Source organism: Scyliorhinus torazame, chromosome 3 (genome assembly GCF_047496885.1).
Source record: "Scyliorhinus torazame isolate Kashiwa2021f chromosome 3, sScyTor2.1, whole genome shotgun sequence".
NCBI classification, from domain to species: domain Eukaryota; kingdom Metazoa; phylum Chordata; class Chondrichthyes; order Carcharhiniformes; family Scyliorhinidae; genus Scyliorhinus; species Scyliorhinus torazame.
Window position 1 is genome coordinate 318,108,962 of NC_092709.1, and position 19,561 is coordinate 318,128,522.

At 46.7% G+C, this 19,561-nt stretch overlaps 1 protein-coding gene across 8 annotated transcripts in view; it reads right to left on the reverse strand.

Moving 5' to 3' along the window:
* Positions 1-19,561, reverse strand: part of ptpra (protein tyrosine phosphatase receptor type A) — a 373,815-nt gene that overhangs the window by 199,921 nt on the left and 154,333 nt on the right. For 6 of the 8 annotated variants that reach the window (XM_072497618.1, XM_072497616.1, XM_072497617.1 and 3 more), the window contains 2 exons: positions 19,194-19,273; positions 18,303-18,608 (listed from right to left, as the gene is read on the reverse strand). In XM_072497618.1, coding sequence (XP_072353719.1) covers positions 18,303-18,608; positions 19,194-19,266 — 379 coding nt within the window. In that variant the 5' untranslated portion in view covers positions 19,267-19,273. The remainder of the gene's footprint in view (positions 1-18,302; positions 18,609-19,193; positions 19,274-19,561) is intronic. The other 2 variants (XM_072497621.1, XM_072497619.1) reach the window with 1 other exon arrangement.

Here is a 19,561-nt window from a genome sequence, read left to right on the forward strand (position 1 = left end):
TTGCTCGCCCCAGTATTGACGAGGACCTTTAATGAGGCAAAGGAAAGGGGACAACTGCCCCCGACTATGTCTGAAGCAACGATATCGCTTCTCTTAAAGATGGAAAAGGACCCGCTACAATGCGGGTCCTATAGACCTATTTCCCTCCTAAATGTAGATGCCAAGATCCTGGCCAAGGTAATGGCAATGAGAATAGAGGAATGTGTCCCGGGGGTGGTCCACGAGGACCAAACTGGGTTTGTGAAGGGGAGACAGCTGAACACGAATATACAGAGGCTGTTAGGGGTAATGATGATGGCCCCACCAGAGGGGGAAAACGGAGATAGTAGTGGCAATGGATGCCGAGAAAGCATTTGATAGAGTGGAGTGGGGTTATTTGTGGGAGGTGTTGAGGAGATTTGGTTTTGGAGAGGGGTATGTTAGATGGGTGCAGCTGTTGTATAGAGCCCCAATGGTGAGCGTGGTCACGAATGGACGGGGATCTGCATATTTTCGGCTCCATAGAGGGACAAGGCAGGGATGCCCTCTGTCCCCATTATTGTTTGCACTGGCGATTGAGCCCCTGGCGATAGCGTTGAGGGGTTCCAAGAAGTGGAGGGGGGTACTTAGGGGAGGAGAAGAACACCGGGTATCTTTGTATGCGGACGATTTGCTACTATACGTGGCAGACCCGGCGGAGGGGATGCCAGAAATAATGCAGATACTTGGGGAGTTTGGGGATTTTTCAGGGTATAAATTGAACATGGGGAAAAGTGAGTTGTTTGTGGTGCATCCAGGGGAGCAGAGTAGAGAAATAGAGGACCTACCGTTGAGGAAGGTAACAAGGGACTTTCGTTACCTGGGGATCCAGATAGCCAAGAATTGGGGCACATTGCATAGGTTAAATTGAACGCGGTTGGTGGAACAAATGGAGGAGGATTTCAAGAGATGGGATATGGTATCCCTGTCACTGGCAGGGAGGGTGCAGGCGGTTAAGATGGTGGTCCTCCCGAGATTCCTCTTTGTGTTTCAGTGCCTCCCGGTGGTGATCACGAAGGCTTTTTTAAAAAGGATTGAAAAGAGCATCATGGGTTTTGTGTGGGCCGGGAAGACCCCGAGAGTGAGGAAGGGATTCTTACAGCGTAGCAGGGATAGTGGGGGGCTGGCACTACCGAGCCTACGTGAGTATTATTGGGCCGCTAATATTTCAATGGTGAGTAAGTGGATGGGAGAGGAGGAGGGAGCGGCGTGGAAGAGATGAGAGAGGGCGTCCTGTAGGGGGACTGGCCTACAGGCTATGGTGACAGCCCCATTGACGTTCTCACCGAGGAACTACACCACAAGCCCGGTGGTGGTGGCTACACTGAAGATTTGGGGACAGCGGAGACGGCATAGGGGAAAGACTGGAGCCTGGGGGGGGTCCCCGATAAGAAACAACCATAGGTTTGCCCCGGGGGGAATGGATGGGGGATATGGAATGTGGCAAAGAGCAGGAATAACGCAACTGAAAGATCTGTTTGTGGATGGGAAGTTCGCGAGTCTGGGAGCGCTGACCGAGAAATATGGGTTGCCCAAGGGAATGCATTCAGGTATATGCAACTGAGGGCTTTTGCGAGGCAACAGGTGAGGGAATTCCCGCAGCTCCCGACACAAGAGGTGCAGGACAGAGTGATCTCAAAGACATGGGTGGGGGATGGTAAGGTGTCAGATATATATAGGGAAATGAGGGACGAAGGGGAGACTATGGTAGATGAACTAAAAGGGAAATGGGAAGAAGAGCTGGGGGAGGAGATCGAGGAGGGGCTGTGGGCAGATGCCCTAAGCAGGGTAAACTCGTCGTCCTCGTGTGCCAGGCTAAGCCTGATTCAGTTTAAGGTATTACACAGGGCGCATATGACTGGAGCACGGCTCAGTAAATATTTTGGGGTGGAGGATAGGTGTGCGAGGTGCTCGAGAAGCCCAGCGAATCATACCCATATGTTTTGGTCATGCCCGGCACTACAGGGGTTTTGGATGGGGGTGACAAAGGTGCTTTCAAAAGTAGTAGGGGTCCGGGTCGAACCAAGCTGGGGGTTGGCTATATTTGGGGTTGCACAAGAGCCGGGAGTGCAGGAGGCGAGAGAGGCCGATGTTTTGGCCTTTGCGTCCCTAGTAGCCCGGCGCAGGATATTGCTAATGTGGAAAGAAGCCAAGCCCCCGGGGGTGGAGACCTGGATAAATGACATGGCAGGGTTTATAAAGCTAGAGCGGATTAAGTTCATTCTAAGGGGGTCGGCTCAAGGGTTCACCAGGCGGTGGCAACCGTTCGTCGAATACCTCGCAGAAAGATAGATGGAATGGAAAAAGAAGGCAGCAGCAGCAGCCCAGGATCGGGGGGGGGGGGGGGGGGGGGGGGGGGGGGGGGGGAAAGAGGAACCAGAAGGACTCTCAGGGTTGTTAATATATACTGTATAATATGTATAGGTCGTTGCTACAGATAATTATATATTGGACTGTTAAATTATATTTTTGGAGAGTGTTACTTGTGATAAGGCAGTTGCCAATTAGGGTTAGTTTTCATTTTTGTTATTTATTATTTATTCATTTTTTGTTTATAAAATAGGTCATTGTTATTAGTGTTGTTATAATATTGTGTAAAGGATGCACAATGTACTGCGTTGGTTGACCAAAAATTTTCAATAAAATATTTATATAAAAAAAAGGTTAGCTGGAGGGTTGACTTATACGGAATTCAACACGTGTCACGCTCATCAGCAGATAGAGTTAGATAAGGCATCTAGGGAATTAACATTCAATACAACGGCTGTCATTCAGAATAACTTCGGCAAGCGCCATATTCCAAAGTACTATGGAAAACTTGTTACAGGGCCTGCCCACAGTAGTTGTCTATTTGGACAATATATTAATTACAGGAACTTGGCAAGTGTTGAAAATATTAAAAACAGGAGTAAGGCAAGAGAGAAAATACACATTCCAAGCCCTTGCAGTAACAGATTTGAGATTCAGGGCCGACGCTCAAGGGCTTCATCCCATGGAGAAGGCTACGGCAATCTAGGGAGCATCAGCCCCAAGGAACATATCAGAACTAAAATCATTCTTCGGGTTGGTGAATTATTCTGGACAATTTATCTCCAACCTGTCCACATTGCTGGCATCTTTGCATGCACTTCTCAGTGAGTACCAACGGTGCCATTGGAACAAACATCAAAAGGAAGCCTTTGAGCAAGTTAAAATGACATTGTAATTTGCAAGCTTCAAGACTCTTGGTTCATTTTGATGCTGTGAAAGAAATAGTGCCGACCTGTGACACCTTGCCCTACGGAATAGGAGCAATATTGCAATATTGTCCTACAGACAGGAGGATGATGTAGAGACCTATTGCTTTCACGTCAAGATCATCAGACACTGAGGGGGCCAATTTTCAGATCGAAAAAGAAAGCTTGGTTACTTTTATGGGGTGAGAATGTTTAATCTGTGTATGTATATATATATATAAAAATATATATATATATATATATATATATAAAATACATATTATACACACACATACAGATAAACCTTACAATAATTACCAGCCATAAGCCACTTTTAGAATTGTTCAGAGAAGACAAAGCCTGGGATAGATAAAGACATCGAAGACCTCTTTAGGCACTGCAACCGGTGTCAAGTGCAGCAAGGTTTACTGCCCTCGGCTCTTCTGCACCAGTGGGAATAGCCAAGTTGGCCAAGGGTGCGATTCCATGTCGATTTTGCGGGCCCCTTCATGAGCAACACGTTTCTACTATTAACGCTCATTCAAGATGAACACCACAAACCCCTCAGACACAATTGATAATCTACAGCAGGCATTCGCCACACATTGTTTGCCTGAAGTACTGGTCTCTGACAATGGCCCTGCATCCACGAGCAAAGAATTTCAACACTTTGTGCAAACCAATGGACTTCGGCATCTCAGAGCAGCCTCAAATGGGTTAGCTGGAAAGGCCGGCTTGACATTTAAATCTGCTATGAAAAAATAGTCCTCTGTGCCTTTACAACTTCAAAATGGCCCGTTTTCTACTAACATGGAAAATAACTCCTCATGCCGTTGCAGGAGTTACGCTTGCTGAATTGCTCGTGGGACGACACCTCCAGGCAAGATTCGGTGTAATATTTCCAAATTTAGCAGGGAGGGTAGAGGCAAAACGAGATGCGCAGAAGAGACAGCATGACTCCGCCAAGATTGAGAGGGCTTTTCTGGTAAACAATAGTTACGTTAGAAATTTCAATTCTGGTCCGAATTGAGTCCCTGGGATGGCCGTGGCCAAGACAGGTCCAGTGTCATATATAGTTGATGTAAAGGGAATATTACTCTGCCCTTCCTCAAGAGTTGTTGGAATTGGTTCCACTTATGATTACTGGAGCCACATTAATATGCGTAGCAGGGACAGATTTTTAAGTTGATACCGTGTGTGATTCTCTTCTGAGGTGGCCCACATGCTTCTTCATTCTCTTCCCTTTACAATATTACACCGAATCTTGTCTGGAGGTGTCTTCCCACGAGCAATTCAGCAAGCGTAACTCCAGTGCGAATCGGCGGGTTTACCGGCACTAGAGCATCTGTGCAAACTGAAGCCTTCCTGCTGTTATTTCAGAAAAAAATACATTGACTGATTAAGCACCTGTTAAAGAATTGCAACCCTCGACTTACTTGTTGAGAGACTGTGATAAGTTCCTCCTCCCTCCCCCCACCAGTCCCACTTTGCTGTGTAATTTTGTAAATAGTTTTGTTCTGTGAATGGGCAAAATTGTGGCAGATGGAATTCAATGTAAGCAAGTGTGAGGCGATCCATTTTGGACCAAGAACGGATAGAGCAGAGTATCTTCTAAATGGAAAGAGGTTGGGTATAGTGGATGTCCAAAGAGACTTGGGGATTCAGGTGCATAGGTTCTTAAAATGTCAGGAACAAATGCAGAAAATAATCAAAGAGGCTAATGGAATGCTATCCTTTATATCCAGAGGATTGGAATATAAAGACACAAGAGATTATTCTGCAGCTGTACAAAACCCTGGTTAGACCCCACTTGCCCACATCTTAGGAAGAATATTTTGGCCTTAGAAGGAGTGCAACATAGGTTAAAAAAATGATACCTAGATTACAGGAATTGAGTTACAAAATTAGACCAGTTTTTGCTAGAATTTAGACGGTTAAGGGCTGATCTGATCGAAATATTCAAGATATTAACAAGGAAAGACAAGGTAGATAAAGATAAACTATTTCCACTGGTTGGGGATTCTAAAACTATGGGGCACATCTAAAAATTAGGACTAACCATTCAGGAGAGATGTTAGGAAGAACTTCACTCAAAGACTGGTAGGTATTTGGAACTCTCTCACAAACAGCAGTTGAAGCTCAATCAGTTGTTAATTTTAAATCGGAAATAGATTTTTGTTGAGCAAATATATTTTGGGATATGAGCCAAAGGCAGGTGGATGGAGTTAGGTCACAGATCCGCCATGATCTCATTGAATGGTGGGACAGGCTTGAGGGGCTGAATGGTCATAGAATTTACAGTGCAGAAGGTGGCCCTTCGGCCCACCGAGTCTGCACCGGCCCTTGAAACGAGCCCCCTACTCAAGCCCACACCTCCACCCTATCCCTGCAACCCAGTAACCCAGTAACCCCACTTAACCTTTTTGGTCACTAAGGGCAATTTTGGCATGACCAATCGACTTAACTCGCACATCTTTGGAACGTGAGGGGGAACTGGAACACCCAGAGGAAACCCATGCAAACAAGGGGAGAATGTGCAGACTCCGCAAAGACAGTGACCCAAGCCAGGAATCGAACCTGGGACCCTGGAGCTGTGAAGCAACTGTGTTAATCACTGTGCGACCGTGCTGCATAGTCTACTCCAGTTCCCCTGTTGTTATTCTAAATATTGAGAATGTGAAGGAGGGAGGGATGTGCTGGCGTTCCTCTTTTGTGGTGGTGGGGTGGATTTACCGGGTGTGGCATGACCCCATCAGGCCAATCACAGGGAGCCGCACAAATTGAGCACCAGAAGTGCAGGCTGATGACAGTTGGGGTTTGGGAGTCGTTGAGTTTTGAAGCCTTCTTACCACTGTCCGATATATGGTTGTTTTTCCCAAACTAAATCTCTGTTAATTTACCTGCCTTGTTGGTCATCCATTCCTCGCAGCCATTACAGCTGCACTGTCTCTCTCTCTCTCTCTTTCCTGTCCCCCACTCCTTTCTCTCCCCCTCCCCCCCCACATTTCTTAGATAAAGAAACCAAAACTGCACACAATACACTAGTTGTGGTTTCACCCAGGTACTGTGCAGCTGCATTTAAGACATACTTGCTCTTGTACTCGAGTCATCATGCAGTGATGGCCAACATACCATTTACCTTCCGAAATGCTTACTTGCTTTCAATGACTGATGCAAAGGGACACCCAGGTCCCTTTGTATATCAACATTTCCCAATCTATTTAAATAATACTCTGCCATTCTGTTTTGTCTACCAAAATAGATAGCTTCATACTTATCCACAATATACATTACATTGCATCTGCCTTGTATCTAAATCTCCCTGAAGCCTCTTAACAGTCTCTTCACCTATCACATTCCCACCATCTTTTGTTTCGTCAGCATACTTGGAAATAATAGATTTGGTTCCCTCATCCAAATCATTGATGTATATTGTGAATAGCTGACGCCTAAGAACTGATCCCTGCAGGACCCCACTAGTCACTGCCTGCCACTTTGAAAAAGACCCATTTATTCCCACTCTCTGTTTCATGCCTGCTAACCAATTCTCAATCCAGGACAATATAGTACCCCCAATCCCATGTACTTTAATTTTGCACACTAACCTCTTATCAAAAGCTTTCAGAAAATCCAAATACACATCATCCACTGGCTCTCCCTTTTCGATTCCACCAGCTATTTCCTCAAAAAACTCCGGTAGTTTGTCAAACATGATTTCCCTTCATAAATCCATGTTGACTTTGTCTATTCCTGTTGATATTTTCCAAGAGTCCGATTATCACATCCTTCAAAACAGACTCTGGCATTTTGCTACTAGTGATGTTTGGTTAACTGGTCTAAAATTCCCTATTTTCTTCCTCCTTTTTTAAATAATGCCGTGACATTTGCCACACTCCAATCTGCCGGGATTGTTCCAAAATCTAAAAAATTTCTAAGATTACAACCACTATTTCCATGGCCAACTCCTTTAGCATCCTGGATGCAGATAGTCAGGCCCTCGAGATCAGCTTCAGTCCCATCAATTTCGCCAGCACTATTTTTTCAGTAATACTAATTTCCTTCAATTCTTCTTTCTCATTTCTGCCAAGTTATTGGTGCCTTCTCCCATTAAGACAGAAATAAAATAGTTGTTTAATTGCTCTGCCATTTCTTTTTCTCCATTATAAATTCTCTCACTTCAGACTGTAAAGGACCTATGTTTGTTCTCATTCATCTTTTTTTTCTTTTTACATGCTGAGAGAAGCTTTCACAGTCCACTTTCATGTTCCTTGTAGTTTACTCTCAGACTCCATTCTCCCGACATAATCCATCTTATGGTCCCCCTTTGTGGATTCTAAACTGCACCCAATCCTCAGACTTGCTACGTTTACTAGCAACTTTTTATGACTCCTCTTTGGATTTAATACTAAACTTAATTTCCTTTGTAAGCCATGGTTAGGTTACTTCTCCTGTTATGCTTTTGCACCAGAAATGAATGTATAACTGTTGCAATGCATGCATTTGTTAGCCATTGCCAAATCACCTGTTAATAAAAGTTCCTCAATCTACCTCAGCCAACTCACACCTCACATTGTTGTTATTTCCTTTGGGCCCTAGTTTCCCACAAATAATGAACCGCATAACCAGTTCATCTAGATCATAGAATTTACAGTGCAGAAGGAGGCCATTCGGCCCATCTAGTCTGCACTGGCTCTTGGAAAGAGCACCCCACCCAAGGTCAACACCTCCACCCTATCTCCATAACCCAGTAACCCCACCCAACACTAAGGGCAATTTTGGACACTAAGGGCAATTTATCATGGCCAATCCACCTAACCTGCACATCTTTGGACTGTGGGAGGAAACCGGAGCACCTGGAGGAAACCCATGCACACACGGGGAGGATGTGCAGACTCCGCACAGACAGTGACCCAAGCCGGAATCGAACCTGGGACCCTGGAGCTGTGAAGCAATTGTGCTATCCACAATGCTACCATGCTGCCCAGTATTTTTAGGTATTGGATGAGGGATAAATATTAGCCAGCATATCAGGAGAACCTCTGTACTTTCCTTTGAATAATGCAGTGGAATAATTAAATTCACCCAAGAAGGCAGACAATAGTTTAGATTTAAAGTCAAATCTGAAAAAACAGCATAATTTCAACACTGTGCTAAGTACCAGCCTGAACTATATGCAAAATATAGTGGGCTTCAATCCACAACCTTCTGACTAAGAGGCGAGATGCCCAAGATAACCAAATATAAGGGTCGGCGGTTGGTACAAAACAATCCATAGACATTATTTTGATCACAGGAAAGGTATTATACAGAAAATAACTACGCTATGATAGGAGCAACTTAGGTGGCTTTCATATTAAAATTAAAAGTCTTATATATAGTACACGCTGTTTGTGTCACATGCATTTCCAACAAAATATGTGCGAGGCAGGTTTTTTACGCAGAGGGTGGCGAGTGCCTGGAATGCATTGCCGGGGAGATTGTGGAAGCAGATATCAAAAGGCACCTTGACAAACACATGGATAGGATGGGTATAGGGGGATACGGCACAAGGAAGTGCTTAGGGTTTTGGCCAAGGTTAGTAACATGACCGGTACAGGCCTGGAGGGCCGAAGGGCCTGTTCCTGTGCTGTATTGTTCTTTGTTTTTGTTCTTTGATGGCCTACCTGTAAAATTTAATTCATTCAACCATGCATTAAACTCATATCCCATTGAATAATAATAATAATAATAATCACTTAGTCACAAGTAGGCTTCAATGAAGTTACTGTGAAAAGTCCCTGTGAATGACCCTAGGTCTACCTTTAAGGAAGTTAGTATTGTGGCTGCACCTCTGCCTGAGGCCAACAAAACCAAGCTCATCACCAAACAAATTATTTTCTGCCTCCACTGCTGCCCTGATCCTGAGCCGAGCCAACATTTTCTCCCTCCTATTTTACTATGGTGACCGTTTCTGCGTCGCGACATCCTCATCTGCCATTTTTTCCGCATATCCAGGTCAAATTTTCCCTCACACTTCTCTGCGATAATTATATTTCTAGCTATGACGGAGACACGTTACATATTTCTGGCTATGACTGAGACATGTTATAAGGCTTTTTAGTCTAGGTCAGGAACTGGGTCAGAGATACAACAGAGACTGAGCTGGGAAAGCCTCTGTTATTTCAATGTTATACAGTGTTCTATCCATCTGCCACCAAGCAGCCTTGCCTTCTCAGCACTCCCTCTCCTGATTCTCAATCTGAGTGCTTAGGTCTTGCTGCATCCGCTGTTTCTTGCCCGTGCATTTTTCTAATCCGCTCGATCAACTATTACCATCACCCCAAGCAACCAATATTTATTTTTGTGGTTCTCACAAAAGTCTGCATCACTATTTCTCGGGTATGACCTCAAAAAAGTTTAAATTAGCAAAATATTCATAAATGGCTGATAAACAAAAATCTATAGCTAGTTCCCAGATTATGACACAAATGACACTGGAGCACATTTCTCTAGAATGCTCGTAACCTCATCCAACTTCACGTTCCTGCCTGTTCCCCACAACCTTGGACTACAGTTCAAGAATCTATCCATCTCAACCTTGAATATATCGCTGCACTATGGAGTAGAAACTTCCAAAGTTTTCTGACATTCCGAGAGAAGAAATTCCTCCTCATCCCCATCCGAAAGGGGAGACCACTGTGCACCCTGCCCCCGTTCTATATTTTGCCACAAGGAAAAACATTCTCTCAGCATCAATGCTGTCAAGCCGCCTCAGAATCTGTAGGTTTCAATAAAATAACCTCACATTCTTCTGAACTCATGAGTATCAGACCAACCGGATACAAGAACTCCATTCACCGCACACATTCCAGCCAAGAAGATGGCAACCCAAAGAGAGGCACCCTGGTTTGTAGATGCGGAGCTCGAGTCCTGCTAGATGCCATGAAGGAGAGGTTGGGCATTCTGTTCGCCAGGGCGGGAAGAAAGCTGCCAGCCGCAGCCGTACACCGGGCCTGGGCGCAGGTGGCAGAGGTCGTGAGTGCCGTGGCCCCCTCCACCAGTACCAGCCAATAGTGCTGAAAAAGCTGCACGACCTCCTCAGGGCAACCAGGGTGAGTAACCAGCACCATGACCCGGCAATAGCTCCGCCCCACACACATCCGTAACCCCCACCTGGGAGGCAACCGAACCCCGCCCGCACCACATGCCAGCACCCATACTGCCCGCCAGGGCCAGGTGCACTGTTCACGAAGGCCACCGGCTGTCCGCCCTCGGCCCCTCACCGTCGCAGAGCGGCGGGCACTGGACCTGGGCCCAGGGAGAGGGCAGTCGCTGAAGGTGGAGATCGGCATCGGGGAACCAGGTGAGCTGCAGCTGAGTTGCGATGTCCCTATGGCACATGTGGCACAACCCCCATACCACCCCAACCCACGATCCAACCATGCGTTGTGTCTTGCAGGATCACCTGGCGATGAGGCGGGCCCTTCTGGTGTCGCCCGCCCCAGCACATGTCCTGCGACAAGGTGGGACCAGACAGTGACATGACCCCAAACAGCAGCCCACAACAACCCAGAGCACCAGTCCAAGAATGACACTAGCGTTCCATCACAGCTGTCCCCAATACCCTCCACCTTCCCAGAGACACTCCCCTTAGTTGGGCACTTTAGTGAAGACGCTCTTGGGGCACTATCTAGTGCACACCACACACATGTAGTGGTACATGAGGTGAAGGTAGGAACCCGAGGGGCTGACGGTTGGAGGGTGGCCCGACCCCTAGGGACTAGCTGCCATCCAGATGGGCCTCTAGCTTCTGGAAACAGTGGTCTCATCAATGCTGGAGCTGCAGATACAGCCGGGACTACATGAAGAGTTGTCAGCCACCATTCAGCGCCTGCAGGTGCAGTTGAAGAAGTCCAACGGCTTACAGGGGCAGGAGGCAGTGTGCCGACCAAGCATGCCACCCAGGCCAACAGTGCATGGGTGGCGTCCGCAGTGAAGGCCTTGGCGGCAAAGGTATCCGTCATGGATCAGGATGTCGAAGGCCTGGGGCACTCTGGCAGGACTGTGGCTGAGGCACAGGGCTGGCCCAGTACAGGCAGCTATGTACCAGGGCCTGGACGTTGCAGCGGTACTCCAGAACTTGGCCCAATTATAATCTATATAAATGATCTGCACTGCAATGCATTGCACGGTTTACAATCTATACAAGTGATCTGCAAGGAGGGACCGAGTGTAACAGCAAAATTTGCAGATGATACTAAAATAGATGGGAAAGCAGGTATTGAAGAGGAGATAAAGATTTTACAGACGGATAAAGATAGGCTAGGAGATGGGCCAAAATTTGGCAGATGGACTTTAATGGACCAAGAAAGCACAACAGCGTCTACACATCCTCAGAAACTAAGGAAATTCGGCATGTCCACGTTGACTCTTTAAACTTTTTACAGATGCACCATCGAAAGCATTCTATCTGGCTGCATCACAGCTTGACATGGCAACTGCTTGGCCAAAGGCCGTAAGAAGCTACAGAGAATTGTGAACACAGCTCAGTCTATCATGCAAACCCGCCTCCCATCCATTGACTCGGTTTAGACCTCCGTTGCCTTGGGAAAGCAGGCAGCATAATCAAAGACCCCTCCCACCCAGGTTATTCTCTCTTCCAACCTTTTCCATCAGGCAGGCGATACAAAAGCCTGAAAACACACACTAACAGATTCAAAAACAGCTTCTTCCCCACTGTTACCAGACTCCTGAATGACCCTCTTATGGACTGAACTGATCTCTCCACGCATCTTCTCTACCGAGCAGCAGTACACTTCATATGCTTCACAGAACACTTCATATGCTTCACCCAATGTCTATGTATTTACATTGTGTATTTATTGTATGTGCTGTTTGTCATGTATGCAATGACCGCAGAACAACACTTGTCAGTTTATCTCGATACACATGACAATAAATCCAAATCCAAAATGTAAATAAGTGTGAGGTTATCCATTTTGGCCGGAAAAATTGTGGCAAATTGCCGAAATGGAAAGCAGATTTAAAATGCATCTGGGCAGAGGGATATGGGTGTCTTTGTTCATCGGAGAAAGTCGGTATGCAGGTACAGCATGCAGTTGGAAGGGCAAATGTAATGTTCGCGTTTATTGCGGGGGACTGGGGTATAGGGGTGGAGAAGTATTGTTGCAATTGTGTGGGGTGTTGGGAAGACCATATCTGGAGTATTGTGTCCAGTTTTGGTCTCCTTATTTCAGGAGGGATGTGGTGGTATTGGAGGCGGTTCAGAGGAGGTTCACCAGATTGGATGATTTAGGGGTGAAAGGGTTGATGTATGAGGAGACAGTTTGGGCTTATATTGGGCAGATTTGGAACGAGATGAGGAGGAACTCCTTCTCATCAGGGGTGGAGAATTTGTGGAACACCCTGCCCCACAGTGCGGTGTAATCGGAATCATTAAGTGGTTTCAAGAAGGAGATAGATAGATTTCTGATGTCACAAAACAGGTTAAAGGGATATGGGGAGCAGGTAGAGAAGTGGATTCGACAGCAGGAAGAGGTCAGCCATGATCTGATTGAATGGCGGAGCAGGCTCAAGGGGCTGAATTGCCTGCTTCTGCTCCTAGTTCCAACCGGTTCACCTTTTCCTCACAGGAAAAGATTTAGCCTGATGAACGTTTTCTGAACTTCTTCCAATTAAAGTATATCTTTCCTCAAGGAGGGAGGCCTAAATGGGCAGCATGGTAGCACAGTGGTTAGCGCAATTGCTTCACAGCTCCAGGGTCCCAGGTTCGATTCCCGGCTGGGTCACTGTCTGTGCGGTGTCTGCACGTTCTCCCAGTGTCTGCGTGGGTTTCCTCCGGGTGCTCCGGTTTCCTCCCACAGTCCAAAGATGTGCAGGTTAGGTGGATTGGCCGTGATAAATTGCCCTTAGTGTTGGTTGGATTGGGTTACGGGGATAGGGTAGTGTGGGCTTGAGTAGGGTGCTCTTTCCAAGAGCCGGCGCAGACTCGATGGGCCGAATGGCCTCCTTCTGTACTGTAAATTGTATATAAACATTCTATGTATGATTCCAGATGCAGTCTCACCAATGCCCTGTAAATTTGTAGCAAGTTTCATCCACCTCGTAATAAACGTCAACATCTGTGCCTGAATGCTAATTGTGTGTGATTCATGTGGACACTTTGATCTCTCTGTACCACAGCACTCTGCAGTCTTTATTTAAATATTATTCTGCTTTCCTATTCTTCCCACCCTATGGACCACCTCACTTTCTCCGTGTTAATTTTTTCACGGGATGTGGACATTGCTGGCAAGTCCAACATTTAATGTCCATCCCCCATGAGTAGGTCATGACGAAGCACCTTTTTGAAATGCTGCAGTGCATCAGTTGCAGATACAGCTACAGTGATTTATTTTAAATATATATTTATTCAAATTTTTCAACAAATTTTCAACAAACCCCCCCCATGCCCCAACAAAGAAACAAGAACACAACAATCAGAAATTATACATTGGAATTCCCCCATATACAATTAAACCCCATATAACATTTGAAAACACAAATAGGGGAAAAAAGCCACCTTCACCCAAACGCCACCCCAAAAGAACCGCACCCCCCCCCCCCCCCACCCTTGGGCTGCTGCTGATCTCCTCCTAACGCTCCGCGAGATAGTCTAGGAACAGTTGCCACCGCCTGAGGAACCCTTGCACAGACCCTCACAAGGGAAACTTTATCCTCTCCAGCTTGATGAACCCTGCCATGTCATTGATCCAAGCTTCCACAACAGGGGGCTTTGCATCTTTCCATAGTTGCAAAATCCTCCGCCGGGCTACCAGGGACGCAAAGGCCAGAAAACCGGCCTCTTGCGCCTCCTGCACTCCCGGCTCGTCCGATACACCAAATAATGCTAATCCCCAGCTCGGCTTGACCCGGGCATTCACCACCTTGGACATAGTCCTTGCAAAACCCCTCCAAAACCCATCCAGCGCCGGGCACAACCTGAACATATGGACATGGTTTGCCAGGCTCCCCGAGCACCTCCCACATCTGTCCTCCACCCCAAAGAACCTACTCAACCTCGCCCATCCCCTGGTACAGCCGAAAGTACTCTGACCTCCGCCACACTCGCCACCGGGGCTCTATATAGCAGCCTGACCCAACTGATGAACCCCTCCCCGAACCTCCGCAACACTTCCCAAAGATACTCCCACTCCACCTGATCAAAGGCCTTCTCCGCATCCATAGCTGCCACTACCTCCGCTTCCCCCTCCACGGAGGGCATCATAATCACATTGAGGAGCCTCCACACATTTGTATTTAGCTGCCTACCCTTCACAAATCCCGTCTGGTCCTCATGAATCACCCCCGGGACACAGTCCTCAATTCTCGTAGCCAGCACCTTCGCCAGCAACTTAGCGTCAACATTGAGGAGTGAGATCAGTCTATACGACCCACATTGCAATGGATCCTTGTCCCGCTTCAAGATCAAAGAAATCAGCACCCTGGACATTGTCGGGTCCCCCCCTCCCTCGCCTTATTAAAAGTCCTCACTAGCAAGGGGCCCAGCAGGTCCACGTATTTCCTGTAAAATTCAACCGGGAACCCATCCGGCCCCGGGGCCTTCCCCGCCTGCATACTCACAATCCTTTAACCAGCTCCTCCAGCACATCGGCGCCCCTCAACCAGCCACCTCCTCCACTCTCGGGAACCTCAGCTGATCCAGGAATCATCGCATCCCCTCCTCCCCCGCTGGGGGCTCAGACCTGTACAGATCCCCATAGAAGTCCCTAACTACATAGTTTATTCTCACCGCACTCCGCACCGTATTCCCCCTTCTATCCTTGACTCCGCCAATCTCCTTCGCTGCCTCCCTCTTACGAAGCTGATGTGCCAGCATCCGACTCGCCTTCTCCCCATATACGCCACCCCCTGCGCTTTCCTCCACTGTGCCTTTGCTTTCCCCGTGGTCATCAGGTCAAATTCCGTCTGGAGGTTCCGTCACTCCCTAAGTAGCCCCTCCTCGGGGGGCCTCTGCATACCTCCTGTCCACCCTAAAGATCTCCCCTACCAACTTCTCCCTCTCCCTCCCCTCTCTTCTCCCTGTGGGCCCTAGTGGAGATTAGCTCTCCCCTGACCACCGCCTTCAACGCCTCCCAGACTACCCCCACCTGCACCTCCCAGTTGTCGTTGGCCTCCAAGTATCTTTCAATACACCCCCGCACCCGCCCGCACACTACCTCATCCGCCAACAGTCCCACATCGAGGCGCCACAGCGGGCGCTGGTCCCTCTCCTCCTCCAGCTCCACCCAATGTGGGGCGTGGTCCAAGATGGCTATGGCCGAATATTCTGTTCCCTCCACTTTCGGGATTAGCGCCATACTCAAAATGAAAAAATCTATCCGGGAGTAGGCTCCATGGACGTCGGAAAAGAAGGAAAATTCCCTGGCCAGCGGCCTGGCAAACCTCCAGATCCGGAATCCGACCCAGCATATTTTTCATAAATCCGGCATCATCCCAATTCGGGGCATATTCGTTCACCAGTACCACCCACACCCCCTGCAACCTATCACTCACCATCACATATCGACCTCCATTATCCACTACAATATTCAGTGCCTCGAACGACACCCGCTTCCCCACCAGTATTGTAACCCCTCTGTTCTTCGCATCCAGCCGTGAATGAAAGACCTGCTGTACCCATCCCTTTCTCAGCCTAACCTGATCTACACCTTCAGATGTGTCTCCTGGAGCATAACCATATCTGCCTTCAGTCCCTTTGAGTGCGCGAACACCCGGGCCCTCTTTTCAGTCTGGATAAAGTTCCATGCCTCATCAGGCGTTTCAAAATAGTGGTGCCGATCTTGGAACGTGACCCACAATCGCGCTGGCTGCAGCATCCCGAACTTCACCCCCTTCCGATGGAGCACCGCCTTTGCCCGGTTAAAACCAGCCCTCTTCTTAGCCACCTCCGCACTCCAGTCCTGGTAAATTCGGATCTCCGTGTTCTCCCACCTGCTGCTCTGCTCCTTTTTGGCCCATCTCAGAACACACTGTCCATAAAGCGGTGGAACCTCCTCACTACAGCCCTTGGCGGCTCGTTGGCTTTGGGTCTCCTTGCCAGGACCCGATGAGCCCCATCCAGCTCCAGGGGCCTCGGGAAAGCTCCCGCGCCCATCAGCGAATTGAGCATCGTGCTCATATATGCCCCGGCATCGGGCCCCTCCACTCCTTCAGGGAGACCCAGAATCCGAAGATTCTTCCTCCTCGACCTATTCTCCAGGTCCTCAAATTTTTCCGCCCACCTCTCGTGCAGCGCCTCGTGCGCCTCCACCTTCACCGCCAGGCCCAAGATCTCGTCCTCGTTCTCGGAGGCTTTTTGCCGCACCTCCCAGATCGCCACCCCTTGGGCCTTCTGGGTCTCCACAAGCTTCTCAATCGCCGCCTTCATTGGCGCCAGCATTTCTGTCCTCAGCTCTTCAAAGAAGCGTTTAAGAAACTCCTGCTGCTCCTGCGACCACGCTGCTTGGTCTCCACCCGCCGCCATCGTGCTTTTTCTCCCTCGCACTTTCCGCTGCACCAGGATCACTTTTTTAACCGCTCCACTCCTGGTCCAATCCATATAATGTCGGGGGGGACCTTGCTGTCACCTTCCCACACTGGAAGCTGTAGAGCAATTGCCCCTCTGAAGAGCCCAAAAGTCCGTTCCCGACAGGAACTGCCGAACGGGCGACCTACGTAGGGTAGGCATAGCCGCAACCCGAGATGTCATACAGCCACTTACAAAGACAAGTGCAGTTATGTAGGAACTCCATCTGCCAAATCTTTGGCCAGTCAACCTATCTATAATCCCCTGCCGTGGATCTGGAGTCACAAATGGGCTAGACTAAGTAAGGACAGCAGATTCTGTTCCCCAAAAGGAGTTAATGAACCAGATGGGCTTGCATAAAAATTTGGTATTTACATGCTAGTTTAAATTGATCCCCACTAATGTTCCTAGCTCATGAATTCAGTTTATAAGTAAATCGGGAATAAAGCTCCCAAGCTACCGACTCTGAATCATGAGCCTAGGTTTACCAGCTATATAACTGGTCCTCATTACATGCCTATCACAATTTACAATAACAAAATTACATTTATTCAATCACCATGAACCTGTGGCCGAAATAATCTACTGGGCAAACAGCACATATTCGAAAGACTATGCACTAATGGTTTTAAAATAAGATTTCAAATTTTAGGCAAACACCCTCATTATTCAATGCTCCCTGGCCTAATTGTGGGGCCTTTGCTTTTTAAACAAGATGTCTTTAAGCAATACACATTGGAATGTGCATTACGCATTCCCACCATACACCTTTACAGAATTCAAATTGAATTTATGGTTGGGTCCTGCAGAATATGGTCAGCACAAAAAATGAGTACGCCCTTTTGATTTTTGCAGCAGCAAATTTAAATTTTCCTCGACTTTTTACTAAACTTCATCTTTAAATTAGCGGTGGTCACAATCAGAATGATATAGCTTAGGGTTTGAAGCCGAAACAGTAATTCTAGTCTTCTGGAGTTCTACATGCCTAACCAGAGGGACATGGAAACGACTGGAGCGAGAGACCTCTTGGCTTTCCGTTTGATAGGTAAATGATTTTCAGAGTGGCAGTCTGAAGCGGGCTACTTGCTTTGCTCTCAGCTACACAGGACATCTGCAATCCTTAATCCAGGAAGAGTGGAAGGGGCAGAGAAGGAAGTAGAAAAAAAAAGCAGCAATTGGTGGTGTCTAGTCAAAAAAAAAAACTCTTCCTCCCAGCCTTCAAAACAAATTCTTCCATTTTACAACTACAAGTAATAACATGCAAGGAATATGTTAGTGTGTGATAAATGAAACCCATGCATTCCATTTGCTGAACAGGTGAAGTTGATAATATTTTATTTAAAATTAGCTTTTTGTTTTAAAAATAAAAATTTTCATGCTTCTGAAGAAATTCAATCCAGCAACTTCACCACAATCTAGTTCATTCAAACATAACACACACACCCAGCCTTTTTCAAGCAAAAGTAAAATTAAACAAAATGGCAGGATGAAACTTGCTCTACCTGATGTCGGGACAACAGTTGCTTCAGCTGACGACTCATTTGTTTTTCCGTTTGTTGTTATGAATGGAATAGCTGATGCATTGGAATTTGTAATGTTTGGAGTCACTTCTTCTAAGGCCTTAGTTGTTTCAGTTGCAGCTAAAGTAGAATTCTCACTGGCAGCATCTGTTGTATTAAAAATTTGGGAATCATCTCCAATCCGAGAGGTTGACCCTGGGTTGGGAGTAGTCAGGGTTGTTGTAGTTGCTCCTGGCACGCTTGAATTTGTTAAGCTTGGAGTGGAGATGATGGTGGCAGAAGGTGAAACTAAAAGCGAAAAGTAGATCAAAAACTGAACTGGCTAAGGGCATGCATCAAAAGAAAACAATTTTATATGCATGAAGCAGTGAGAAAGAAAAAAGGGAACACAAGTGGCACATTAAGAAATGGCTTTCATATCACACACCAATACTATACTCCATCCATTATCTGCACAAAACAAATTTAAGTTTTGTTAGACTACATCCAGAATACACAAGTCACAATCTTGAAATTTCTCAACTGCAACCGCACAGACAGAAGTACTCCGGTCTTTATTTTTGATTCACTAGTATAGCTAAGTGGTAACGTCTGTGGATTTGTTGATTTAAACAACCTAATTTTGTTCTGAAATTAAGTCAGTGTAGACTGGTAAAATATTTCTGTACAAAATATGAAATAGAAAATGTATATGCTAATGTCGGATGATTAATAAAAATCTATTTCATTCTTATTTAAATTAAAACTTGTGTTTGGTGATTACAACCTTAATGCAGAGTGAAGCAATTTAAGAAGTGGTTTCCAATTCACTGATCCGAAACTTAGCAGTGTGTGACTGTAATACAGTGTCTGAACTAATTTCACATTACCTACCTGTTGTATTCTGTGCTTGGAGGCATGCAAAATCGCTGCACAACAGCAGTAAGAACAGAAACCAGGAACCCATGGTAATGCTGGAAATAAAAGTGAGAACATTTTTAATCTAAGTATCTTTTGCAGCACAATTCTCACTATTTAAATCACAATAAAACATAATTCACAATATTTTATAAGTTTTCTTAAAACTAAGAAAATGAATTACAAATAAACTGATTTTGTCAAAATTACCACATAGTACAAGGCAATGAAATATTAAGGAGAGCTTCTCTACCAGTAATAGCTTGCCTTACTGCACTCAATAGCACGGTAGCACAATAGTTAGCACTGTTGCTTCACAGCACCAAGGGCCCAGGTTCGAGTCC